This window comes from Macaca thibetana, chromosome 20, assembly GCF_024542745.1.
Source record: "Macaca thibetana thibetana isolate TM-01 chromosome 20, ASM2454274v1, whole genome shotgun sequence".
Lineage (NCBI taxonomy): Eukaryota > Metazoa > Chordata > Mammalia > Primates > Cercopithecidae > Macaca > Macaca thibetana.
Genome location: NC_065597.1, coordinates 55,129,202 through 55,156,675, shown reverse-complemented (window position 1 = coordinate 55,156,675; position 27,474 = coordinate 55,129,202). Strand labels below are relative to the sequence as shown.

The following is a 27,474-nucleotide window of genomic DNA, read 5'->3' as shown; positions in this document are numbered from 1 at the left end:
GCCCCTGAGTGTTGGGCGCATTGCAGTGTGAGCCATTCATGTAAAGATAAGAGCAGGGGGCCGGGCGCGGTGGCTCAAGCCTGTAATCCCAGCACTTTGGGAGGCCGAGACGGGCAGATCACGAGGTCAGGAGATCGAGACCATCCTGGCTAACACGGTGAAACCCCGTCTCTACTAAAAAATACAAAAAACTAGCCGGGCGAGGTGGCGGGTGCCTGTAGTCCCAGCTGCTCAGGAGGCTGAGGCAGGAGAATGGCGTAAATCGGGGAGGCGGAGCTTGCGGTGAGCTGAGATCCGGCCACTGCACTCCAGCCGAGACTCTGTCTCAAAAAAAAAAAAAAAAAAAAAAAAAAGATAAGAGCGGGCCATAGCTGCCTGGCTCCCTTCTTCAGTATCTTGCGAGGAAGCTCACATAACGGGATAAGGAGAGAGAATGGGATCACGAATTTCCCCCTGCCTGTCGTCTGGCCTCAGCAGTGAGCAGCACGTGCTAGTGTTGCTTTCGCTCTTTGCTTCCTCGTGGACTTCTTTTGTTCATCCGCCTCTCCCCAGATGGCCTGTCCACTGGTAGTTAGGCCCTGGACCCCCATCCTCACCTCCCATGGCCGTGCTCTGCGGGTTCCTGGAGCAGCAGCGTGCTGGTTTGGGTTCCTGTGTGTAGGCTTGTCCCTTGGAAGTCAGACGTCCTGCAGTGGCCGTTTGGAGGGAGGCCGGGGGGAGCTGATGAGAATAGGGCTACAGGTGGAGACTGGCAGGGGTGCCTCATGGTGGAGCTGGGTAGCTGGTACCCTTGTGGTAGGGTAAGGCCGGTCTCTGCTTGGGGTGGGTTTGGAGATAGCTGTTGATTCTTGGGCGGGGCCCAGCTCTGGGCAGGGCTGGGCAGGGTGCAGTTAATGGCTCCCTTCCCCTCCCCAGTACCCTGTGCGTCCAGCCTCGATGACCTATGATGACATTCCGCACCTCTCAGCCAAGATCAAGCCCAAGCAGCAGAAGGTGGGGCCGCCCGCTGAGGGCAGTGGGGGCGGGAAGAAAGGGTGATGAGGGTGGGAGCCGGTGGAGGCGAGAAGCTCAGAGAAGGGGCCACTGGAGAATTAGGAGAACCAGCAGCTCCCAGGGCCTTGAAAGCTGAAGAAGGAAAGTGTCCAGAAAGACAGGGCAGCTCCAGAGAGGTCAGGGAGGCACAAGGCTGAGGAATTAGAGGATGGGACCAGATGTGAGCTTAGGTTCCTGGGATACGACGGGGGCAGGTTGGTGAACATGGAGTAGGTCTGATAGGAAGAGAATCTAGCGTCTGTCCATGGAGGGTCTGCAACTCTAGGCCCTGCAGCCACATGGAAGTGCCATCCTGGTATTGCCAGTTCTGCTGGCTTTTCAAGAGAAGTGGGAAATAAGGATTTTTGTGAGAAATCTCTTGATTTTTCAGTGTTGGCACCCAATTTAGACCCTTGGGAGTGAAGTAGAGGACAAACAAGATTACCGGACTGTCCACTTCCTCCCACAAAAAAAAAAAAAAAAAAATTGTGACATTTTTGTTGGAATTTGGGTTTGTGGCCCTTGGTGTGAACTGAAGTCCAGGGGCCCTTGTGGACATGTGTCAGTCCCGCTTCTGGGCAGGGACCTGGTCAGGAGGTAGCCATGGTGGGGTTGGGGTGTCCCTTGGGGAGCTGTGCCTTGGGGTCCTCATAGCTGGCGGGGATGCTTGGTGCTTCCAGGTAGAGCTTGAGATGGCCATCGACACCCTGAACCCCAACTACTGCCGCAGCAAAGGAGAGCAGATCGCGCTGAACGTGGACGGGGCCTGCGCCGACGAGACCAGCACGTATTCCTCGTGAGTTCCCGGCCCCAAGCCTGTCCGGTTTCCCTGTGTTCACACAGGAGCCTCCCAAAGACCTTAAAGACACTGACCCCCTTTGCCCCGTCACTGGGCTCCCCACCAGCGTCCCAGCCTTTGGAGGGCTGGTCCTGTCTCAGACCCGACTCTCCCTGAGCTAACTGGTCCCAGAGCTCCCGCCCACTCCTCGTCTCTTGGTCTACAAACAAGGCCATGGATTTTCTCATCCCCAGGCTCCGCTCCTGAGACCCGCGTAGGCTACCCTGCGGCCTTGGTCCCTGACTGTGGCACTTCAGAAGGTGTCTGGGGGGTGGAGTGCGCTGTGGCCACAGGCCCTGGCTCAGAGCTGCCTTCCCCTGTGATGTTGCTTCTCCCTGTGCTCCAGGAAGCTGATGGACAAACAGACCTTCTGCTCTTCCCAGACCACCAGTAACACATCCCGTTATGCCGCTGCACTCTACAGGCAAGGTACCCGGGGCTGGGCGTCCCATGGTGGGGACATGGCGTTGTGGGGACTGGGCAGGGAGAGAACCTCCCCAGCCTGGTGTCCATCTCCCACCTGCCCTGAAAGCTAGACACCTGCAGGAGCCGGGCAGGTGTGGAAACAACAGAAATGACACATTGTCAGGGGATTGGAAGTGGCCACCTTTGGGGCCTGCTGGTTGGACACTGCCTGACTAGATGGGGTGGGGCTCCAAGTTCATTTGTCCTCCCGGGACACAGATACATACAAGTAGCATAATATAAGTTTGGGGACAGAATTTTGTCTTTAAATACAAAGCTTATGACAGAGCAATTCCATTCCTAGGCAGCATCTATCCAAAAGAAATGAAAACATGTGTCCACACAAAACCACACACAGGTGTTCACAGTAGCATCTTCATGATAGCCAAAATGTGAAACAACCCAGATGCCCATCCGCTGGATTCATGGAGAAACAGAATGTGGTCCATTCACACAATGGATGTTATTTGACCACGGAAAAGAATGAAGCACCGATGCTACCACGCAGATGAACCTTGAGAACATGGTGCTAAGTGAAAGAAGCCACGGGCTTCCTCACTCGCAGCTACGCGCTGTGTGCTTATGTCTCAGTCAGCGACCAACCACATACTCAACCGTGGTCCCAAAAGGTTATAATGGAGCTGAAGAAGTGGCTCACCTAGTGATATCTTAATGAGCCTGACCTTGTGTAGGCCTAGGCTAACTCGTATGTTTGTGTCTTAGTTTTTTGTTTGTTTCTTTTGCTTTGAGACAGTGTCTCGCTCTGTCGCCTAGGCTAGAGTGCAGTGGCACAGTCTCAGCTCACTGCAACCTCCGCCTCCTGGGTTCAAGTGATTCTCCTGCCTCAGCCTCCCAAATAGCTGGGATTACAGGCACGCACCACCACACCTGGCTAATTTTTGTATTTTTAGTAGAGACAGGATTCTGCCACGTTGGCCAGGCTGATCTCAAACTCCTGACCTCAGGTGATCCACCCACTTCGGCCTCCCAAAGTGCTGGGATTACAGGTGTGAGCCATCACGCCCAGCCTGTGTCTTAGTTTTTAGTAGAAAGTGTAAAAAGTTTAAAAAAACCCAATAAAACAAAAACAAGGTAAAAGCATATAGCTGGGCGTGGTGCCTCTTTCCTGTAATCCCAACGCTTTGGGAGGCTGAGGCAGGCAGATTGCTTGAGCCCAGGAGTTCCCCACCAGCCTGGGCAACATAGTAAAATCCCTTCTCTACAAAAAATACAAACATTAGCTGGGCATGGTGGCACACCCCTTAGTCCTAGCTACTGAGGAAGCTGAGGTGGGAGGATTGCTTGACCCTGGGAGGCGGAGGTTGCAGTAAGCTGAGATTCCACCACTGCACTCCAGCCTGGGCAATAGAGCAAGACTCTGTCTTGAAAAAAGCATATATAATAAAGATACATTGGCCGGGCGCGGTGGCTCACGCCTGTAATCCCAGCACTTTGGGAGGCCGAGACGGGCGGATCACGAGGTCAGAGATCGAGACCATCCTGGCTGACACGGTGATACCCCGTCTCTACTAAAAAATACAAAAAACTAGCCGGGCGAGGTGGCAGGTGCCTGTAGTCCCAGCTACTCGGGAGGCTGAGGCAGGAGAATGGCGTGAACCCAGGAGGCGGAGCTTGCAGTGAGCTGAGATCCGGCCACTGCACTCCAGCCTGGGCGGCAGAGCGGGGCTCTGTCTCAAAAAAAAAAAAAAGATATATTTTTCATAAATTTATTTATGTATTTTTTTTTAGAGGGAGTCTCACTCTGTTGCCCAGGTTGGAATGCAGTGGCTCAATCTTGGCTCACTGAAACCGCTGCCTGCCGGTTTCAAGCAATTCTCCTCTGTCAGACTCCCGAGTAGCTGGAACTACAGGTGCAGGCCACCACTCCCAGCTAATTTTGTATTTTTAGTAGAGACAGGGTTTTTGCCATGTTGGCGAGGCTGGTCTCGAACTCCTGACCTCACGTGATCCACCCACCTCGGCCTCCCAAAGTGCTGGGATTATAGGCATGAGCCACTGTGCCCAGCCTATTTTTTTAATAAGTTTAGTGTAGCCTAAGTGTGCAGTCTTTATGAAGTCTACAGTAGCGTGTAGTAATGTCATAGGCCTTCACATTCACTCGCCACTCACTCTCACCCAGAGCAGCCTCAGTCCTATAAGCTGTTTTTAGTCTTTTATACTATACTTTTACTGTACCTTTTTTATGTTTAGGGATTTTTGGGTCTTTTTCTTTGTGTGGTTTTTGTTTGTTTGTTTGTTTGAATTTTTTAATTTTTCTGGAGACCGGGTCTCATTCTGTCACCCAGGCTGGAGTACAGTGGTGATCATAGCTCACTGCAGCCTCTATCTCCTGGGCTCAAGCAATCGCCTTCCCTCAGTCTCCTGAGTAGCTAGGACTACAGGCCGTGCCACCACATCTGGCTAATTTTTTTAAAAGAATTTTGTTGAGATGGGGTCTGGCTATATTGCCCAGGCTGGTCTCAAACTCCTGGGCTCAAGTGATCCTCCAGCCTCTACCTCCCAAAGTGCTGGGATTACAGATATGAGCCACTGCACCCAGCCTAGATATATTTAGATCACAAATACCATTCTGTTACAACTGCCTACAGTATTCAGGGGAGTAGCATGCTGTACAGTGTGTAACCTGGGAGCAACAGGCCATACCATAGAGCCGAGGCATGTAGTCTCTGCTGTCTGGGTTTGTATAAGTGCACTCTGCGATGTTTGCACAATGATGAAATCATCTAACGATGAATTTTTTAGAACATATCCCCATTGTTAAGTGATGTGTGGCTGTACGTGAAATGTCCAAAACAGGCAAATCCACAGAGGCAGAAAGTAGATTAGTGGCTACCAGGGACTAGTGGGAGAGTGGAGTGGGGATTGCCCGGTTCTTTTTGTGGTGATGAGAATGTTCTAAAATTGATTGTGCTGGCTGCACAGCTTTGTGAATACGTTAAAATACATTGAACTATGGCCAGGAGTGGTGGCTCATGCCTATAATCCCAGCACTTTGGGAGGCTGAAGTGGGCAGATCACCTGAGGTCAGGAGTTCGAGACCAGCCTGGCCAACATGGTAAAATCTCATCTCTACTAAAAATACAAAAAATTAGCCAGGCGTGGTGGTACCTGCCTGTAATCCCAGTTACGCAGGAGACTTAGGCAGGAGAATAGCTTGAACTCAGGAAGCGGAGGTTGCAGTGAGCTGAGATTGCACCACTGAACATCCTGGGCAACAGAGTGAGACTCCATCTCAAAAAAAAATACATTGATTTGTATGCTTTAAATGAGGAGACTGTATGGTACATGAGTCTTGTCCCAAAGCTGGTAAAAAGTACAAGGTGCGGCCGGGTGCAGTGGCTCACACCTGTAATCCCAGGACTTTGGGAGGCCGAGACGGGCAGATCACGAGGTCAGGAGATCGAGACCATCCTGGCCAACATGGTGAAACACCGTCTCTACTAAAATACAAAAAAATTTAGCCGGGCATGGTGGCACACACCTGTAGTCCCAGCTACTTGGGAGGCTGAGGCAGGGGAATCACTTGAACCGGGGAGGTGGAGGTTGCAGTGAGCCAAGATCATGGCTCACTCTGGCCTGGGTGACAGAGCGAGACTCCGTCTCCAACAAAAAAAGTACAAAGTGCTTAAGTATTTAGTCTCAAAAGCAATGAACGAAACTAATCTGAACACTTAGGAAACAAAACGGGATAGGATCAAAAGTAGTGTCATATAACTCTCGTGTTCTATTTAGAACCCATGTCTCAAGCGTGTGATTCTTGAAAGCCACATCCCTTGCAGTGGGAGGGAAAGTCATCGTCTTTATCAGAGGCCATGTGGACACTCCACCTAGTTCCAGCAGGGCGTCTTCCCCAGCCACAGTGGCACTAGTGGACTTCCTAGTGGAACGGGTGGGATTTTGGCAGGAAGAGGTAGAGGATAAGGAGAGGAAATCCAGGTGTGTGGGGTGGGACAGTAAGGGTGATCTGGCTGAGGCCTGGAGGGTAAACGGCAGGGCGAATTTGCCTAGTGTGGCGAAGCAGGCAGCTGGGGAGGGGGTGTGGAACCGGGCTGGGAGGTGGGACTGAAGGAAGTGGGTTGGAACAGAAGAGTCCAGGTTCCTGTCCTAGTCTGGGCTGTGTGCTTGCTGTGTCCAGCAGGGTCAGGTGGAGTTGGGGATGGTCCCTGGCCTGGTGGTCCCAAGACTCTAGGATTGGGGGCTGCAGTGGGAATGGGAGGCGGTTTGATGGTGGGCCTAGGTCTTCAGGGGACTTGGTGACTCCCTTGAGCCAAACTGGGTAGGTTTCTAGAGTTGGGTCCAAGCCCTTCTTCCTCCGCCAGGTGAGCTCCACCTGACACCTTTACATGGCATCCTGCAGCTGCGGCCCAGCTTCTCCTACCTGGATAAGGCTGACGCCAAGCACCGGGAGAGGGAGGCAGCCAACGAGGGTGAGCCCGGGATCCTCAGCCCTGCTGCCTGTCCGCCTTCATCCTAGTGGGATGGCTTGGTCCTGGCAAGAGGGATGCGATGATAGGATGTTTAGCAGGATCCTTGGCCTCTACCTACTAGATGCCAGAAGCACCCACCCCACAGTCATGACAATCAAAAATGTCACATTGCCTAGTATCCCCGGGGTAAAGGGGCAAAACTATCCCCAACTGAGAACCACCGGCTTAGGCAGCTCCCTCTGCGAGGAGAATTCCCGGCACCCTGGCCTCCTGAGGCTTCCCTGGTGGGTGGGGTTGAGAGAAGGGAGGTGGAGGCTCCCCAGGACTGCAGTCAGTGGCTTGTCTCTCTTGCAGCAGGGGACTCTTCACAGGATGAGGCGGAAGACGATGTTAAGCAGATCACGGTGAGCCCTGGCCCCTGGAGGAGGAGGGTTCTGCCTGGGCAGCAGCAGGACCACAGACCCAAGGGGTAGTGGGTCTTCGCAGAAAGCAGGTGGAACAAACAGGGTCCGTGCTTTTGAGCCTTCTTGCTGGGCTACCTGGAGGGAACAACCTGACTTGTCCCAACTGTACACAAGACGGAAGCCCTGGCTGGATCCAGGAGATGGGTGCCTGGGGCTTGGCTGGAATCACCTGGGAGCAGGAAGCTGGGGCCAGGGGCCCCGAGAACCCGCAGACCAGCTCTGCCATGAAACCCGTATCTTAACAGCACCAAAGTCAATTAACTGTGATTCTATCCTCTTTCTGGGGCACAGATGAATAGTTTCTGTTTTAATAGTTACTCCTGGCCGGGCGCGGTGGCTCAAGCCTGTAATCCCAGCACTTTGGGAGGCCGAGACGGGCGGATCACGAGGTCAGGAGATCGAGACCATCCTGGCTAACACAGTGAAACCCCGTCTCTACTAAAAATACAAAAAACTAGCCGGGCGAGGTGGTGGGCGCCTGTAGTCCCAGCTACTCGGGAGGCTGAGGCAGGAGAATGGCGTAAACCCGGAAGGCGGAGCTTGCAGTGAGCTGAGATCCGGCCACTGCACTCCAGCCTGGGCGACACAGCGAGACTCCGTCTCAAAAAAAAAAAAAAAAAAAAAAAAAATAGTTACTCCTGAATTTCAAAGATTTTTCAAAGAATCTTAACCTTCCATTTATGGTTTGTAAAGTTTTCCCTATTTAAGCGTATTTAGATTAAAATGAGTAGTACCAAAACAAAACTGCTACACGTAGAATGATGATACACAGGTATGGCTAGAGAGTGGTGAGTGTTTGGACATCCTTGAGGACTGGGGAACACCGGCATACCGGACATGGAGGTGGCGCAGGGAGCTCATCCTCTTCTCTCCGTAGCTTATTAGGACCTTAGAAACTCCCGTCTGCTCTGGGGGACTTAGAAAAGGCGTCCTGGGCCTGTGTGCTTTAAGGACTCTGCCCGCTCTGATACCTGGGACTCTGTAATCCCCCTCAAGCCTCTGGGCTGGGCAGGCACGAGCAAGTATAAGCTGCTCCCTGGCGTGTGCAGGCAGCTCTGGGAGTGACACGGTTGGAACGGAATTTAAACGACCTGTGCTAGGAAAGGAAGGGAGAGTGGAAAACCCCGATACGGAGTTCTCTGGTCTCCTGGCAGGGGCTGAGATGGCAGCCCAGCAAGGGTCACAGGCTCGAGGGTATGACCTCTTCCGCTTCCCGCCGCAGGTGCGGTTCTCCCGGCCCGAGTCAGAGCAGGCCCGCCAGCGCCGTGTGCAGTCCTACGAGTTCCTGCAGAAGAAGCATGCGGAGGAGCCCTGGGTCCATCTGCATTACTATGGCCTGAGGGTGAGTGAGGGTGAGCCGGGCTTCATGGGGCCCGGGGGGAAATACCCCGGTGCCTGGAAGGGCCATGGTGTGGCCTCCATGTCTCACCTTGAACTTAAGTCAGATTCATGAGTCATAGCCACAGAGAGAGAATCGAGTCCTGTGGACAGTTGACACTTCACTGTAGCGGAGCCACTTAGCGTGGGCCCCAGGGGAGCCAGAGAAAAAGATGTGAGTCCTTGGTTCCCTGGGTGGGGTTTGGCCCCTGGGCCTGGGCATCTTGCTGGGCTTGCAGTGGGGCTGGTGCCTGGTGACATATTTTCGCTGTAGCCCAGGCCCTAACCGCAGGCCAGACGCGGTCTCCGGTTCTGCCCTAGAGAGTCGGCCGTGTGCTGTTGCCCCAGAGTTCCCAGCATACCTGCCCGGGGGGATTTGTTTTACTATACTCGGTTTTCATCTGGTACGCTGACTTTCTTTACTTTTATTTTTATTTATTTATTTATTTATTGAGACAGTCTCATTCTGTCACCCAGGCTGGAGTGCAGTGGCTCAATCTCGGCTCACTGCAACCTCCACCTCCCGGGTTCAAGTGATTCTTCTGCCTCATCCTCCCAGGTAGCTGGGACTACAGGCACGTGCTAATTTTTTTTGTTTTTGTTTTTTTAGTAGAGACAGGGTTTTGCCATGTTGGCCAGGCTGGTCTTGAACTCCTGACTTCAAGTGATCTGCCTGCCTCAGGCTCCCTAAGTGTTGGGATTGCAGGCGTGAGCCATGACCACTTGGCCCTGGTGCACTGACTTTAGAACCTAACCCTTGAAACTATTACTGAGTGAGGGAAGCTTCCAAAGACACCATGGGCCAGGGCTCCCAATATTTTCTGGGGTGAGGAACAACTCCTGATTTCTCTGGGACCTTCTTGGAAGAGATTTGTGTTGACAGACCCTTAGACTCGGGGTCGAACTTCTGGGCGCTGCTGTTTCTTCCTGTGTGACCTTGGGCATGTTACCTAACCTCTCTGAGCCTCAGTTTTCTTATTTATAAAATGAGAGAAGTAATAATAGTACCTACCTTGCCAAGTTATTTTGAAGATGAGATAGGTTAGTATATTTACAGTCAGTGGAACAGAGTCCACCTCATCCTAGATGCTCAGTGAACGTTAGCCATCATTTTGTCATTGCTGGTGGTGTGCCTGTGTTATAGACAAGGCATTGAGGCTTGAGGGCTGGGGCTGGGCTGGTCATAAGGCCAGGAAGATGAGTGGCCGAGGCCATGTCAGAGGCCTTGGGGGCTGTGCTCAGGAGGTTGGATGTGGTCCTGTGGCTGGCCATGGAGTGGAAGACAGGGGAGGCCTTGGGGGAGAGGGCCAGGCCAGGGCCATCAGCTGAGGCTCCTCTCACACCCTGCCCTCCTCCAACAGGACAGTCGCTCTGAGCATGAGCGCCAGTACCTGCTGTGCTCCGGCTCGAGCGGAGTGGAGAACACGGAGCTCGTCAAGTCACCCAGGTGGGATGGGCTGGGCCAGCATGCAAGCTGGATGCCCACCCAGGGTCCCCGAGGGTCCTTGGTGTGGATCCTCCCCGAGGACTGTGGCCCCTCCTCTAGCATGAGGGTGGAGCCCATGGTCCCCTGGAGAAGGCCAGGAGGGTGGGCCTGGAAAGAGATGGTCCCCTTTTCTGTAGGGGCTCAGGGCTGCCAGGGGAAGGCAGGGGTGGGCTGTCGGCACCCCCTCCCCAGACCCTCACCTAGGCGGCTGGTGAGGAGGGTCCAGCCTGGCTCAGCCCTGAGCCTGTGCCCCTGCCGTGTCCCTGCAGTGAGTACCTGATGATGCTGATGCCGCCCAGCCAGGAGGAGGAGAAGTGAGTAGAAGCGGCCGGACACCCTCTCCCTTTCTGGGCGGGCCGCCTCTAACCCGCCTGCTCTGCTTCCCCCAGAGACAAGCCCGTGGCCCCCAGCAACGTCCTGTCCATGGCCCAGCTGCGCACGCTGCCCCTGGCTGATCAGATCAAGATCCTGATGAAGAATGGTGGGTGCCCATCCCCTACCCTCCCAGGGGCCCCAGTCCCAGTGGCTCCTGAGGAATAGACTCTGTGGGACAGCGAGGACCAGGGGGCAAGGCCAGAGGCCCCTGCTGCCCACAGCCTGCTCAGCTTTGCAGCTGTATCCGTGTCTGGAAAGATAATGCAGGACGGCAGTGCTGCCGGCCCCTGCAGACGGGCTCGGGGTTCCCGTGAATGTGGACGGCAGTGCGGCCGGGGCGGTCCCCGCAGGCGGGCTCAGGGTTCCTGTGAATGCGGGACAGTAGTGCGTCTGGCCCCCGCAGGCGGGCTTGGGTTCCCGTGCCATGCTCGCCACTTGCCTGTCGTACTCTTGGGCAGGTCACTAACCTTTCGGAGGCTTCGTTTGTTTTTCTGTGAAAAGAGACTAATGATAGTTCCTGGGGACCAATGTGAGGAATCAGAGAGGAGGCTTCTAAAGTACAGGGCCTTGCAGGTGAACATGGACTAGGGACTTTTTTTTTTTTTAAAGAGACGTGGGGTTTTGCTGTGTAACTCCTGGGCGCAAGTGATCCTCCTGCCTCAGCCTCCCGGGTGGCTGGGCCTACAAGCAGACACCACTCACTGTGCCGGCTCAGAGTCATTTTCATGACAGTGTCTTCACTGGCACTGCTTCTGGATACCCTCACCAGACCTGGCAACATAAGGACTGGTCTCCTTTTCTCAAAGGACTCTTGAGAGCCAGAACCTTTAGGGCACCCGTGGCTGGTGAACAACAGACCTGATCCTTGAGCTCAGAATGGAGCCCCAGATCCTGGGCTCGTCCTTTGAGATGCCACCATGAGCTCTTGGGAGTCTAAGGAAAGAGGGGAGCTCTGTGATATACCCGGGATTGCAGGCTGCCTTCCTGCAGAGGACTTGGAACTTTTTTTTTTTGAGACAGTCTTGCTCTGTTGCCCAGTCTGGAGTGCAGTGGCACAATCTCGACTCACTGCAACCTCCGCCTCCTGGGTTCAAGCAATTCTCATGCCTCAACCTCCGGAGTAGCTGGGACTACAGGTGCCCGCTACAACACCCACCTAATTTTTGTATTTTTAGTAGAAATAGGGTTTCGCCTTGTTGGCCAGGCTAGTCTCAAACTCCTGGCCTCAAGTGATCCACCTGCCTCGGCCTCCCAAAGTACTGTGATTACAGGCGTGAGCCACCATGCCCAGCCAAAATTTGGACTTTCCCTGGGCCCTGCCCAGGGCTCACTTGGGCAGGAGCTGAGGCCAGCAGACCACAGTGATTGAGGGCACCAACTGGAGCCAGGTGGCTTGGGTTCACTTCCTGGCTCTGCCACTTCCTAGCCAAGAGAGCATGGGTGAGTTTTGAAGCCTTTCTAGGTCTGAGTAGTAATATCCCCTTCCTCCTGAGGCACCCCTCAGTCTTCCTCAAGGGGCACTTCATAGAGTCCTTGGATTCCATGAGATGCCCAGTGCCTGGCATGCAGTGAGCAGCCTGAGAGTGTCAGCTGTTGGCTATGATGGGTGTCATTACTGTTAGTTATCACATTCTGGGGGTATTACATGAACTTGAAGCTATGCAGACTCTTGCAGGGGAGGGAAGGGCCCGGCCCCTCTTCCTTGTCTGATGTCTCCTGCGTCGTCCTCAGTGAAGGTCATGCCTTTTGCCAACTTGATGAGCCTCCTGGGCCCCTCCATTGATTCCGTGGCTGTTCTGCGGGGCATCCAGAAGGTGGCGATGCTGGTCCAAGGGAACTGGGTGGTGAAGAGGTAAGTTGTGTTTTCTATTTTTTATTATTTTATTTTATTTTTTTCCTTGAGGCAGAGTTTCACTCTTGCCCAGGCTGGTATGCAGTGGTGGAATCTTGGCTCACTGTAACCTCTGTCTCCCAGGTCCAAGCGATTCTCCTGCCTCAGCCTCCTGAGTAGCTGGGTTTACAGGTGCATGCCACCATGCCCGGCTAATTTTTGCATTTTTAGTAGACACGGGTTTCACCATGTTGGCCAGGCTGGTCTCGAATCCTAACCTCAAGTGATCCACCCACCTTGACCTCCCGATGTGTTAGGATTATAGGTGTGAGTCACCGTTGTATTTTTAGTAAAGATGAGGTTTCACCGTGTTAGCCAGGATGGTCTCAATCTTCTGACCTCGTGATCTGCCCACCTCGGCTTCCCAAAGTGCTGGGATTACAGGCATGAGCCACTGCGCCCGGCTGCATTTAAACATTTTTTAAATTAACACATAATGTACATATTTATGGCGGCAGTGTGAAATCTAAATACGTATGTATACAATGTAATGATCAAATCAGGGCAATTAACATATCTGCCCCCTCAAACATTTCTCATTTTTGTGTTGGGCACATTCAAACCTCACTTTTCTAGCTATTTGAAATTTATAATAAATTGTTCTTGATTATAGTCACCCTATAGTACCCTTTGTCCTGCCTACATTGGAATTTTATATCATTCTTACCATCTGCTGGATTCATTTCTGTTTCTGTTTTTTCCTGCTAACTTGGAAGTTATGCTGTTTGGGCTCATATATTGATTACCCTACAGTTTTCAGCTTGCATTCATGACTTAACACATTTTGATGTTAATTGCTGCTTTTTACCCCATTCCAGACTATTCAGAGATCTTAGAATATTTTATATCTATCCTCCTTCCTACTTATTGCTGGATTGGGGGGGAGGGGTGTGTGTATTTTTTTTTTTTTTTAATTTTTTACCTTTTTAATTTGCCGATCTTTTCTATTGTTCCAATTTTAGTATATGTGCTGCCGAAGAGAGCACAGGATTGGTATATTTTATATTTTATTTTTTGAGATAGTCTCGCCCTGTTGCCCAGGCTGGAGTGCAATGGTGCAGTCTCAGCTCACTGCCTCTTGGGTTCAAGCGATTCTCCTGCCTCAGCCTCCCAAGTAGCTGCGATTATAGGCGAGTGGCACCATGCCCGGCTAATTTTTGTATTTTTAGTAGAGGCGGGGTTTTGCTATGTTGGCCAGGCTGGTCTTGAACTCTTGACCTCAGGTGATGCACCCGCCTCGGCCTCCCAAAGTGCTGGGATTACAGGCGTGAGCTACCGTGCCCAGCCTTGGGTATTTTAATTCTCTCTCTATTTTCAGCCCCATAAGACATTACTGTATCCAGCCAATCAATATTCTTCACTCACATGTTTATAATTTAGTCATCGTTCCTTTCTGCATCTCTGAGTTTCTATCTGGGATCATTTCCTTGTGCCTAAAGAATGCTATAGTATTTCCTTTAATGTGGGTCTGTTGGTGATGCATTTTCTTGGTTTTTGTGTGTGTGGAAACGTCTGTTTCACCTTTGTTCTAGAATTCTAGCTTGGTGGTTATTTTCCTTTCCACGCGTTGGTATGATTTTGTTGTGTTCTGACTTCATTGTTTTTGTTGGCAGTTTCATTCTTATTCCTTTGAAGGCCGTCTGCCTTTGTTTTCCTCTGGCTGCTTTTAGGAATTTCTCTTTGTTTTTGGCTTTCTACGGGTTCATTTAGATGTGTCTCAGTGTGAATTTTTTACATACTCTGCTGGGGATCACAGGTCTGGAGCGTGTGGCTTGATGCCTTTCAGTAGTTTCTCTTCTCCTGCGAATCCTCGCCTAGACCATGTGTGGCCTTCACGAGACCATCAGTTTCAAGGGATTAGGATAGGGATGTCTGTTTTGACTTCTGCTTTATGTCCCCAGTACCCGCCTGGTTATTACCAATGCAGACTCTTGGTAAATAATGTGGCTACGTTTTACTTGAATTATATTGACTCTAAATGATGTAGTATAAATTGCATTAATAACTCACTTTTTAAGTAGTGTAGTTTAAGGTGAGCAATGTGACAAAATGTGAAATGTTGCACATTTTAAGAAAATACATCTCATAGTCGTAGAGTATATTAGTGTTACTGCCACGTGGTGGCGCCCTTGCACTGCTCCACAGACGCCCAGCGCAGTCTGTCAGCACCTTGAGGCTGTTGTCCTTTGTTACAAGTTTTCATTGTGCAAGGCCTTTGCTATGGTGCATTGCGTGTTACATGGGACCACCTGTGTATATTTACACCACGAATGAATGAAAGCCAAGAGGGGTCCTCCCGTCACACACCTGAGGACACTGGCCCAGGGAGGCATGGGACTTGCCAAAAGTCTAGCAGCAAGGCAGTCGCAGAGCCTGGTTAGAACCCAAGCCTCATGGCTCAGCCCTGGGCTTTGCACCTAGCACTGCATGTGTCCCCTGGAGGTGCTGCCCCTTTTAGTTTCGCCCTGTCCTGGGGACTGGAAGGTAGGGACTTGGGGACTGTGGGCATTCCACCTGCCCCGGCACCTCTGTAAGTCCTACTCTGCTGCTGCCCATGCTGCCACGTCAGGGGACCCTGGGTGAGGGTCCTGTGTGTCCCTGTGAGGAGACAACGCAAAATCCATGCCTTCATTCAGTCACTATGGCTAGACTGCTCATCCTGTGCCGTGGACCGGGCTCTCATTCAGACACTGCCCCTGGGAATGGGGGCTGTTACAGTTGCGCTCCCTGAATGCAGAGATCACAGCACAGACCAGGCTTGTTCGGTCAGCACCCACTTAGTAGGTACCTTCGCTGTGGTGGCAGTGATGAGCCACATCGGCAGAGTCTGTGTCCCCAGAGTGTGGCCTTGCAGGATGAGTGACGGTTGCCACGTGGACCTGAGGCAGGGGGAAAAGGAGGGCCTGGCAGCGAAGGAGCGGCAGTCAGAGCACAGGCGCCATGGCGGGGGTTGAGCCGGGTTGCAGGGCCTGCGGCTGGAGCTGGGTCAGGGCTATGCTCTGGAGATTCTCGTGTCCTGCTGTCCAAGGCCCCGGCCTTTCCCCTGAAGTTCCCTGAGCCTTGAGTGCTGGCCTGTTCTCTCCAAGGGCTAACACGCCTCCCCTGCCTCTGACCTCGGTTCATGCCCACCTGCCCCTTTCAGCAGGTGGCCAAGGGCGTGCGGATGGCTTCATCCCTGCTTCTCTTGGTGTCGCGTGCAGGGACCAATTGTCTTCCAGAGTCCTGGGCTCCTTGAGGTCCCGGGCTGTTCCTCACCTTGTCTGTCTCTGAGCCCGTGACCTCTCCCTGAACGTGCAGGGGGCTTAGGATGAGGCTGGTGTGCGTGGTGGGTTGAGGGGTAATAAGAGGAAGAACTCTTGGGGGTGGGTGTGGGGTAGGGGGGTGCTTCTTTCCCAGGTGTGTGTTCACAGATGTGGCTCCTGAGGGGAGCTCTCGGGGCTCAGGCCTGTACCCAGCCCACGTTGGAAAGAGGCGTGGGCTGGGACTCGGCCGGGAGGGGCAGCAGTAGAGGGGACTCAGGACAGGGACTGACCTGCCACCCTCACCTGCATTGGCAGTGACATCCTATACCCCAAGGACTCGTCCAGCCCTCACAGCGGCGTGCCTGCCGAGGTGCTCTGCCGGGGCCGAGACTTCGTTGTAAGTACCTTGGGTTCTCTGGACCCACGGTGGGGGCGTGGGAAGAGGGGGGCAGCCGTGCAGAGCTTCTGAAGACCTGGGCCTGGCAGAGGCTCCAGTTGGAGGCGGGTGTGTGAGGAGGCCCTGGCCTCTGCTTTTCTCCTCCTTCCCCTCAGAAGCCTGGAGTCTCAGGCTCGAAAGAACCTTCCGGTTCTCTAGCACAGTTGGGGTGGGTCAAGAAGCACGTTTCATTCGGCCTGAGTGGTGGTTTAGAAATACTGGCTTGGTTGTCAGATTTTATAAATTGAAATTTTGATGCAAACCAGATGTCTAGCTGTCAGGGGTAATTGGACTGCCTGACACCCCTGACTGCCTGACACCCCTGGGGCCACTTCCCCACAGGGTGCTAGTGGTCCCCAGTTCACCACAGTCCCAGGGTGCCTTTGCCTCCCTTGTGCCTGTCCCTGGAGTTTGGGACTCCTGAGCTGGTGTCTCCCTTCTTCCCATCACCCCACCCATGGCCTCCCTCCCAAGGCCTGGAACTCCATGCAGCTGGGAGCCACAGTCTTCCTAGGCTTGGTGCTGGCTGAAGCATGTCCCCCAGGAGCTGTCCCGCACCCCTTGGCGTGCTGGTATGCCGTCCCAGTCACAAGGCAGCCCTTAAGCTGAAGGAAGCATCTGCCTCTTCTCTTCCTGAAGGAGCCTCCCCAACTCCTCTGGGCAGTCGGTGTCCTGGTGCCTGAGCAGCGTCTTTGCTCCTAGGGGTCAGCATGCACGATCACCACTCCCAGGCTTGCCTTCCCAGATAAAGTGCCGTTTGTCCCCAGCTGCCCCTGCCCGCCCCACTCCAGTGTGTAGACACTGTCAGAACTGGGGGCTTGGGAGGGGGCGTGGTCCAGTCTGCGTTAGCATAGGTGATAGTCATGCATTCCCTGTGTCTCTCAGCCAGCCACCCTATCTCTCCCAGTCACCCCACTAATTTAATCAGAGTGCAGGAGACCTGTTGAGGCAGAGTGGAGGCTGCAGGGGGCCGAGAGCTTCTGGAAGGATGGGCGGCCTCCCACCAGCCATTAGCAGCTATCACTGTGAAGTGCCACCTATGCAGAGCGCGAGTGTCTGTGGCAGCCCCTCCCAGCCCGAGTCCTCACTGTATCCTCGGAGCCGGGCAGGGCATCTCCCGCCCCAGGGAGCGCTGTGGTCTAGGTGGGGTAGGTGGTCTCATGGTCCCCCTGGAAGAGATGGGCCTGGAGCTCCTTTAAGAGAAAAGGAGGGAGGTGCAGAGCTGAAGGGACTGCCTGAGGCCACACTGCTGGGAAGAGTCAAGGCCAGGAGCCCAGGTCTGTCCCAAGCTCTGGCTCCCAGGCCTGCCAGGTGAGTTCCCGGGACAGTCCTGGGAGCAGTCTGTGGCTGCCCCCAGAACGTGCTGCTTCTTCTCCCTCAGATGTGGAAGTTCACGCAGAGCCGCTGGGTGGTTAGGAAAGAGGTGGCAACGGTGACCAAAGTAAGTGGTGTTTTTGTGGTCTGAGGCCCAGGCTACTGCTGGAGGGGAGGGGGCTGGCTGTGCCTCTCACCCTGGGCCCCCTTCCTTCCAGCTCTGCGCCGAGGACGTGAAGGACTTCCTGGAGCACATGGCTGTGGTGAGGATCAACAAAGGCTGGGAGTTCATTCTGCCTTACGACGGGGAGTTCATCAAGAAGCACCCAGATGTGGTCCAGCGGCAGCACATGCTGTGGACGGGTATCCAGGCCAAGTAAGCACGTGGGGCTGGGGAGGGGCAGCCCAGTGATCCCAGCAACCCCACATCCCGGAGAGCACTATCAGGGCGGATCCGAGCAGCCTCTTGAAACCCCACATCTGGGGAGAGCACAGTTGGGCTGGATCCGTGTATGAAGGGCAGGTGGGGGTCCGTGGCACCACACTGCTCCCCCACGCTCCTGCCCCAGGCTGATAGGCATTGCTGGCTGATCCCACCATCCTTTCAGCACGGGACACACAGTCAGTACCTGCTCATCAGGGTGGTTGTGCTCTGAGGGCTCAGGGAAGAGGGATGTGATGGAGAGAGGGAGCAGTCAGGAGCAAGAGCCCGGGCCTGGGGGCCAGAGGGGTATTGGCAGGAGACTGATGGGGTCGGGGTGGTCGTGGGGCCGTGCACTGCCAGAAGAGGGACCCAGTAGGGCTGACCGAGCTCCAAGCCCACGCTGTTGTCAGTAACCAGCACGTCCTGGGGCCTAAGGGGTGGTTGTTTCTCTTGTGAAGCAGATGGTAGGGGACATGGTTTAAAGTTAATGGGGTTACTCTTCTTTTCAGACTGGAAAAAGTCTATAGTCTTGTAAAGGAAACCATGCCAAAGAAGCCGGATGCACAGTCAGGTGTGTGAGGGGCTTTGGGCTGGGTGGCCCCGACTCCTCACTGCGGCTCCGGAAGGGCTGCTGTGCTAGAGCTTGTCAGGCCCAGGCCTGGAGAGGGTGGAGGGCTCTCACTGTCCACCCTCCACCCTCTACCCTCCACCCTCCTTCCTTTCCCGCCACCCACAGACCGCAGCTGGTCGCTTGCCCAGCAGCAAGCCTCAGGGATGGAGGCTTGCGGATTCCAGGGCTGGGTCTGGGTTCCAGGCCTCTGAGGCCCACTCACCCCCTTGGGTCAACAAGCGGGCCAGGAAGAGATGCTCGGGGGAGGAACTCAGCAGCACGCATTCCCGCATGACTCTCGGCTCATTTGGACAGTTTTCACTTCACTGATGGGGCGGCTGATTGCCGAGAAGGGTTGGGGATGAGACCAGGACGGGCCACTCGCTTCAGCCCCACGGTCCCCTGCTGGGCCTTTGGCTTCCGATCCCTGGGCCCTCCTGAGCAGTGCTGCCTCCCTCCCCGCAGGGCCTGCTGGGCTGGTCTCTGGGGACCAGCGGATCCAAGTAGCCAAAACCAAGGCCCAGCAGAACCACGCGTTGCTGGAGCGGGAGCTGCAGCGGCGGAAGGAGCAGCTGCGGGCGCCTGTGGTCCCGCCCGGTGTGCGGATCAAGGAGGAGCCGGTGAGCGAGGAGGGCGAGGAGGACGACGAGCAGGAGGCGGAGGAGGAGCCCATGGACACTTCCCCCAGCGGCCTCCACAGCAAGCTGGCCAACGGGCTGCCTCCCGGGCGGGCTGCAGGCACGGACAGCTTCAATGGGCACCCGCCCCCGGGCTGCGCCAGCACCCCTGTGGCTCGGGAACTGAGGGCCTTCGTGGAGGCCACCTTTCAGAGACAGTTTGTGCTCACGCTGAGCGAACTCAAGCGCCTCTTCAACCTGCACTTGGCCAGCCTGCCCCCCGGCCACACACTCTTCAGCGGCATCTCGGACCGCATGCTGCAGGACACGGTGCTGGCCGCTGGTTGCAAGCAGATACTGGTGCCTGTAAGTAGAGCCCACGCTGCTGGGATAGGCGGATAAAGGGGCTGCCTGCGGCCTCTCGGGAGGGCACCTGTGCAGAAAGGAGCTGTGGGGAGAAGTCGGCTCACCTGGTGAAGGGCCTGAGCCCTGCCTGCCAGGGGGATGGGGGATGGGGGTGGGGAGAACCAGCTGTTGGGAGGCCACGTGGGGACACGGGAGGCCATGCTTGGTGAGCATTTGCTCTCATGTGGGCCTAGGTGTGACATGGGCAAGTCAGCTTCTCCGAGGCTCTGTCCTCATGAAGTGGGATCATGTTGGGTTTTATGTCACAGGATTGTGGTAGGGGCTACATACGGTGTCTGAAGGCCCGGCCTATTGTCTAGCCTGCCGCAGGGCCTAGTGAAACAGGGCCTCTGCCTGGTTTCTCACCCTGTCCTCCACCAAGAACGCCTGACGGTTTCCTACTAGCTTTGCCATTGTTTGGAATGATTTAACTTCTAAGATCGTTTGATCTTCTTTGCAATCTGCAGATGAAGAAACTGAGGCTCCAAGGAATGAAATGTACGTTTAAAGGTCACTACCTAGGAGGTAGTAGAGCTGGAATTTGGACCTCAGTGTAGTGGCCTGGAGTTTTGAATCCTTTGTGCTCAGCTAAGATGAGCTGCTTCCCCACAGCTGTGCCAGCACCCCAGCTTGGAGCTTGGGCTGGGTCCTGGCGGCCTCCCTGTGCATCAGAAGCAAGCTGACCAGCTCAGCGCTGTGCTCCCAGCACTTGCAGTGCCAGGCCTTGAGTGTGGTATTGCAAGCCTCCTGCCCCCTTCCCCATGGGCTGCTTTTCCATAACTGGGAGGGGCCCTGACAGGGAGGAGCAGAGTGTGTGCTGGGGACTGTTTCCCTGCGCTGATGATGGAGAGTGCCAGGTGCTGCCTGAGGCATACCTTTCCCATGCTCCTTTTCCACAAGGCTCTGCCCAGACCTAGGAGCAAAATGGGGTGAGGTGGGGCTGTGGTGGTCTCTAAGAAAGCACTGATGTTTTTCATTGCCAAGGTCAGGAGCGCCTGCAGCCTTGGGTGATGATCTGAGGCCAAAGCCCATCCCTGTATATGAGGAATAGAAACTAGGACAGGAGGCCCTGTGGCACCTAGGCTGTCTCAGGGGATTGGCCCTGCTGGCAGGCAGCCCCCTGTGGGAGGTACTGGCGGGGTTTGGGCTCCTACCCACCCAGCACATGGGTCTGGATTTCCACAAGCTCACCTTTCTTCATGAGCTGGGCCAGGCCAGGGAGGACACCTGACTGACATTAGCAAGGTTGTTTTGGGCCGCTGGAGTGGACAGAGGTGAGGGGTGGGACATGGCCACCCTCAGACACCCCCACCGCTCCTTCCGGACCCCCTCTGTCCATGTTGCTTTGGGGTGGGGCTGGCGTCTTCAGGAGGCACCATGGCCCTAGCTGTAACGCTGTCCTTGCCATCCTGACAAGGAGACTGTATCGTAATCACATCCAAGATGTAAGAGACCTCAGATCCCAGCCACTTCTGTGTTCTACGTGAGGGAGCTGAGGTCCAGGGCAAGCGAACAGATCGAGGACTTGACTTGAACTCCTGGTTCTGCTGCTTACTAGCTGTGTGACCATGAACAGTGAGCTAAATCTCTCTGAGCTTACTTTTCCCCACGTACTACCTCCCGTTTCTAATGCTTAAATGCGAGTGTGTACTGGAGGCCTCACAGGGCTTTTACTGGTAGTAACCATTATTGCTACTTGTGTGATGGAACCAGGACTGGAAACTACCATCCCAGACGCCCCCTCCCTGTCCCCTTCTCTCCAGGACCCAGGCCTGTATCACACTCGTCCTGGTCCACCTTTGGACAAAGTGGCCTGGATTGCTTGGGAGTCAGGCAGTGCCTGTAACCCACACTGACACGGTGCGTGTGGGAAGCAGTTGAAAAGAATCCCCAGGGTACCCTAAAGGAGTTATGGGGAAGGGGGCACCCCTCCATCAGGGTTGGCGTCTTCAGGAGGGAGGACTCTGGGTGTTAAAGCAGAGTTGAGTTGGTGCCAGTCTGATGGGGAAACAGACGCAGCTTCCCCACTGTATGGAGGATGTGTGCAGACTCGAAGCTGGGCATTTCACTGGGCCCATCACACTCCCCCTTTCTCTTGCTGGAGCCCTGTCAGGCCCTGGGGGGGGTGTGCTGGCCTCCTCCCCATGGTGAGGTGACAGGCGCAGGTTTGTGGCTGCCCAAGGCTGGGATTGGAACTCACGTTCCTGCATCTGGGCTGGGGCACACAGGGAGTGGTGAGGCAAGCAAGTGGATCCATGGGGTAGAGATGGAGAAGCAACTCACACCTGGGCCTTGGTCAGTTTCCCCCCCAGACTGCTGCTTCCCCGGATGAGCAGAAGGTGTTTGCCCTCTGGGAGTCTGGAGACATGAGTGATCAGGTGAGGTGAACTTTGCTGCCATCTTCCCCAAGAGTAGGGGGGTTTCCTGCAGGGTTGGAGGCCTTACGGGACATGTGTACCCGAGGTGCAGCCACACAATGCAGATTTTCTGGCACACTCGGTTTTAAATATTCTGCTGCAAGTCTGTACGCTGACAAAATAAGCTGTATCTGCTAATAGTCTGAACCTAAACCAGTGGTTCCCAGATGCCAGTCTGTGAGCCAGCTCCATCAGAATCATCTTTTAAAAAATACAGGCTGGGCATGGTGGCTCATGCCTATAATCCCAGCATACCTAACTTGATGGTCAAAACGCCAGTCAGTCTGACTGTGTCTAGGTCCTGCTCCTAAGGTGTGGGGAGCAGGGAGTCAGCAGAAGTCCCACTGAGCTCTCTGTCCCCAGCTGCTGCTTAGGGAAGCCAACTGGCAGACTGAGGATCTAAGGGGCTGGGGCCTCTTCCTGACCTAGCTTGAGTGCTTTTGGCCGGAATAGAGGGTATCTGAAATACTTTGATAAGAAAAAGGAAAAAAAAAGTCATAAATGCAGATTTGTAACATCAAATCAGACTAAAAGTTTTAATAGGAAAGCTCTTGCACTGCCTGACCTGACTGCCACCCCTCAGAGGTGACCACTTTTATTACTACTTTTTTTAATAGAAACAGGGTCTATGTTGGCCAGGCTAGTCTTGAACTCCTGGCCTCAAGCAGTTCTCCTGCCTCAGCTTCCCAAAGTGCTAGGATCACAGGCATTTAAATCACCAAAAGATACCACTAAACCAGCTGCCCACATTAAAAAAAAAAAAAAAATCAGCTTGTCATTAGCAATGGGCTTCCCATTGTGGTGGATGAGATTTAGCTCTCAACTATTTTAGGAGACTGTAGAGATAGATAGGTTATGCCAATTTTTTTTTTTTTTGAGATAGCATCTGAGATAACCTGTCACCTAGGCCTGGAGTGCAGTGGTGCCATCTCAGCTCACGCCTCCCGCGTTCAAGCAATTCTTGTGCCTCAGCCACCCGAGTAGCTGGGATTACAGGCTTGTGCTGCCACACCCAGCTAATTTTTGTATTTTTAGTAGAGATGGGGGGGTTTCACCACGTTAGCCAGGCTGGTCTGGAACTCCTGGCCTCAAGTGATCCGCCCACCTTGGCCTTCCAAAGTGCTGGGATTCCAGGCATGAGCCACCATGACCGGCCTTTACTTCTTTTTAATTGGCTATCATTGTTTATAGCACTGTCACGGAATGAACTGAAAATCCTTTCATTGTAGAGCCAAACATCAGTAATATATACTATGATTGCATTTCCTTGTTTACTACTTCCTGTTTTCACTTGTGTAATTTTCTGAACACGTGTGTACCAAGGGTGATACTTTGCTTAATTAAGCCTGGTTCTCTGGAAGCCTCTCCCTCTGCTTCTCCAGTGAGACTGGCTCTTCGCCATGGCTGTTGCTGAATTGTGGAATCTCTGCTTCTTCCTTGCTTTAGCTTCTAAAGAGACAGGAGTTGTCTGCATTCTTTCATGTCTTAAAATGGCTTTCTTTTAACCTTCAGTATTACAATACAGTATTACTGTTTGGGACTAGACTTTTAGGAAGCAAATGCTACTTTATGTAGCAGTCTCAACTGTTTACATGAACCATAGCAAAAAAAAGAAAAAAAAAAAAGAATCAAATCCATCTCCTCTTAATGTTTGCAGAAAGATGCAAACAAAACCAGCTAAGTATGGAACAATGTGTAAGTAAGGTTATCACACTTTGATGTAAAAGTTTCTTTTTTTTTTTTTTTTTTTTTAGTAGAGACGGGGTTTCACCGTGTTCGCCAGGATGGTCTCGATCTTCTGACCTCGTGATCCACCCGTCTCGGCCTCCCAAAGTGCTGGGATTACAGGCTTGAGCCACCGCGCCCGGCCAAAAGTTTCTATTTTTACGTGATCAAATGATTTGCCTCTCAAAATTCTAGTCCCAGACAAACAGTAATACATAAAGCATCTTTTGTCTTTTTTTCATCCAGGCTGGAGTACAGTGGCACGACCTCGGCTCACTGCAACCTCCGCCTCCCGGGCTCAAGCAATTCTCTTGCCTCAGCCTCCTGCGTAGCTGGGATTATAGGCATGTGCCACCACGCCTGGGTAATTTTTGTATTTTTAGTAGAGACGGGGTTTCACCATGTTGGACAGGCTGGTCTTGAACTCCTGACCTCAGGTAATCCGCCCGCCTTGGCCTCCCAAAGTGCTGGGATTTCAGGCGTGAGCTGCCGTGCCTGGCATGAAGCATCTTTAAGAGAGTTTCCATTGTTTACGTTTTCAGAGTTGTTGAAATTCCATAACATTCCCGTTCTTGGTCTTTTAAATTTGGCCTGTATTCTTTCCTTTATACCAAACTGCAGAATTTTTCATTATTCTGTATATCAGTCAGTGCAATTTCAGCTGTGCCCTGGTATGGGTCATTATTGTGCTAGACAATTGAGTTCTTACAAAATCCTGTGAGTTGTTAGACTTTTTTGTGCTCTTTCAGAATTCTTATGACAGATATTAGACATACTGAATTCAGTATTTTCTATTCAATTTTTATTTTGGGGTGTAACGTATTTTACGGCATCCTGTTTCATGGATGCAGTGGCATGTTTGTGTGTTAAGACTTCACACCAATTTTGACACCCTCTTCTCATCTCTGTGCAGCTTAGACTGTGGCTTCGCCTGCTAACTCCGATGCACTCCTGCATTTTACCATGCAGACATACGCTCAAGCCACTCATCCTCTCATGTCTCTTCACCAGTTCTTTTGTTATGCTGGCATATACCTTTATTTTTATTTATATTCAAGTTTCCACACAAAGCGTTAATGCCTTTACTTTTATTTATGCTTTTCTTTCTGTACACTGTCTTGCTGGGTCTCTAGAGATGACTTGGCTCATCTTTAACCAGAGGTACTGGATGAGGGTTTTTAATCAGAGACTGCAACACAAAGTTAGGTGCATGGCTTGGGTGTCTTGTTCAGGGATGTTTCTCATTTTAGATCACTGTTTCCCAGAATAATGTGTTTTTGCTACTAAAGCATCGACAGGTTTTGCTTGAAATTTTTTCCAAAAATTACCGGGTACGCCGAAACATGATCCAGTCTCGGTTGACTCAAGAGTGTGGAGAAGATCTCAGTAAACAGGAGGTGGATAAAGTACTAAAGGTACGTCCATTTTGTGCATAACAATATCAAAGACTCTGGAAGGGGCTGACAGCATGGAGAAGGGACTCTAGTGTCTTTGTGTATATGAAATCAGGCTTCCTTGGGACCCCCTCCCCAGACAGTCTTGTCTTCAGCAACTCTTAATGATTGGCATTGGTTAGGGAAGGGGGTATGTGCAAGAGGACTGACCCCTTCAAATAATATAGTCACAGGGGTGTCCAAAGGAAAGAACACAGCCATGGGTGCTTAATTTCTGTTTCTGATTGGGCCAGTAATGCCCCTTTCTCATCCCTCTTCTCTGCTTATCACTAGAGACAGAAACTAAAAACCATGGCTTCAGGCTGCTAAAAGCCTAAAACGAAATAGAACAACAAAATACAGTGGGTTGGGTGAGCTTGGCAGTGGGTAGGCATCTTCTAAAATGATAGGGCCTAGTTGAGAATCCTCATTCCACTCCCCCTTGAATTTTGAACTACTCTTCTGATTGTTGCCATAGCCACATACATGACTTTCAGTAGAATCCATTCTTAAATTTGGTTTAAAAAGGAGTATCTGTTTACTATATATGAAAGCACCTAATGTTCAAGCTATAATGCTTTTCTGAAGTGACTGTAGTACAAATACCAACCATATATTGCAGCAACACTGAGACACAGAAAACTGATGACAGTGTCTTGTTTTGATTAAACATCCAGAGCCATATAAGTAATACTATTTTTTAAGCACCCTTGTTCTGGGCATGTCAGTATTTGTATTTCATAGATCCTCACTTTTTTTTTTTGAGACAGAGTTTCGCTCTTGTTGCCCAGGCTGGCACGCAATAGCACACTCTCGGCCCACTGCAACTACACCTCCCAGTTTCAAGCAATTCTCCTGCCTCAGCCTCCCAAGTAGCTGGGATTATAGGCGTGAGCCACCATGCCCGGCCCACCCTCACTTTTAAAATACCCCTGAGGAATGGCTGGGCACAGTGGCTCACGCCTGTAATCCCAGCACTTTGGGAGGCCGAGGCAGGAGGATCACCTGAGGTCAGGAGTTCGAAGCCAGCCTGACCAACATGGAGAAACCCCATCTCTACTAAAAATACAAAATTGGCTGGGTGTAGTGGTGCATGCCTGTAATCCCAGCTACTTGGGAGGCTGAGGCAGGAGAATCGCTTGAACCTGGGAGGCAGCAGTTGCGGTGAGCCGAGATTGTGCCATTGTACTCCAGCCTGGGCAATAAGAGCGAAACTCTGTCTCAAAAAAAAAACTACCCCTGAGGAGAGGGTGGCTGGTAGTAACCATGGTGGTATGCTTAGGCAGTTTTTGATTTCCTATTTGTATTCTATTCACTGATCATAAATCAAGTGTTGATATTGTGGACAGAATGTAGTTAGCTCCCTTACCTGCAAAAATCTGCACTTACCCTGTTTCTCTCTCATAGGACTGCTGTGTAAGCTATGGTGGCATGTGGTACCTTAAAGGCACAGTACAATCTTGACAATAGTGGCAAACCACTAACCCAGCAAATCTAAGCCCAAGGAAGAAGGGCGGAACCAGAAGTAGAGCCTCGACTTGCTTGAGACGACACAGAGCAAGAGGAACTGACCATCTCATGGCCTGTGGCATTGCATGGTGCAGTGGACAGAAGGGATTATCCTCAGCCAGTGGCAGGGTCAGCTTAAGTTAGATCACTCCCAGAAGAGACCAGCTGGGACCTTCTTTGCAGTACTATTTGAAATTCCTGATGTATTTTGCTTATTATTTGGTTTCATTCTCATAATAAAGAGAGTGTATACTGACATGGGCAGGATGATAAAAATCATGGTTTAATATTTTCTTTTGTAAACTTAATGCCAACAAGGTCTAAGTTATGTTTACAACATGAAGAAAACCTCAAAGTTTTTAATTTTTAAAATGCCTAGAAGACAATATTTAGTCTTGAATTATCTATCTGCTAAGACCTCCACCAATTTCATTAAACCAAACTGAATTATTCTACTCTTGGGATTCTGTGGCCACTTTACCTTTGACAACAACCTACTTTATGTAGCAGTCTCAACTGTTTACATGAACCATAGCAAAAAAATCAGAATCAAATCCATCTCCTTTTAATGTTTGCACAAAGATGCAAACAAAACCAGGTAAGTATGGAACAATGTGTAAGTGAGGTTATCACACTTTGATGTAAAAATTTCTATTTTGTGTATTTTTAAAATAAACGCTAACACTAAACTAGCATCATGGTGCTATCTTCAAATGATTACAGAAAGGCGATCTTGTTGGGCTCAGCGTTACATGTATCTAGAGGGAACAGAGCTAATGGAGGGAAACAGAGCAGCACTGTCTACTAGAAAGAGGTGAGTCATGTACGTAATTTTGAAAGTTTATAGCAGCCACATTAAAATAGTTTAAAAAGGTCATTTTAGCATATTATTTAGCCCAAAATATCTAAAACATCAACATATAATAAAAATATTAATATTTTACCTTTTTTTGTACCAAGTCTTCA

At 52.2% G+C, this 27,474-nt stretch overlaps 1 protein-coding gene across 9 annotated transcripts in view; it reads left to right on the top strand.

The window, feature by feature from the left end:
• The window catches only part of POLR3E (RNA polymerase III subunit E), a 37,519-nt gene extending 10,316 nt beyond the window's left edge, over positions 1 to 27,203 (top strand). For 7 of the 9 annotated variants that reach the window (XM_050774033.1, XM_050774032.1, XM_050774034.1 and 4 more), the window contains 18 exons: positions 916 to 993; positions 1,713 to 1,828; positions 2,217 to 2,299; positions 6,676 to 6,783; positions 7,138 to 7,187; positions 8,470 to 8,589; positions 9,986 to 10,071; positions 10,380 to 10,424; positions 10,500 to 10,591; positions 12,217 to 12,337; positions 15,934 to 16,015; positions 17,436 to 17,495; positions 17,587 to 17,744; positions 18,302 to 18,363; positions 18,868 to 19,385; positions 21,725 to 21,802; positions 24,856 to 24,981; positions 26,407 to 27,203. In XM_050774033.1, coding sequence (XP_050629990.1) covers positions 916 to 993; positions 1,713 to 1,828; positions 2,217 to 2,299; positions 6,676 to 6,783; positions 7,138 to 7,187; positions 8,470 to 8,589; positions 9,986 to 10,071; positions 10,380 to 10,424; positions 10,500 to 10,591; positions 12,217 to 12,337; positions 15,934 to 16,015; positions 17,436 to 17,495; positions 17,587 to 17,744; positions 18,302 to 18,363; positions 18,868 to 19,385; positions 21,725 to 21,802; positions 24,856 to 24,981; positions 26,407 to 26,463 — 2,040 coding nt within the window. In that variant the 3' untranslated portion in view covers positions 26,464 to 27,203. The remainder of the gene's footprint in view (positions 1 to 915; positions 994 to 1,712; positions 1,829 to 2,216; positions 2,300 to 6,675; positions 6,784 to 7,137; positions 7,188 to 8,469; positions 8,590 to 9,985; positions 10,072 to 10,379; positions 10,425 to 10,499; positions 10,592 to 12,216; positions 12,338 to 15,933; positions 16,016 to 17,435; positions 17,496 to 17,586; positions 17,745 to 18,301; positions 18,364 to 18,867; positions 19,386 to 21,724; positions 21,803 to 24,855; positions 24,982 to 26,406) is intronic. The other 2 variants (XM_050774035.1, XM_050774031.1) reach the window with 1 other exon arrangement.
• The last annotated feature ends 271 nt before the right edge of the window (positions 27,204 to 27,474 follow it).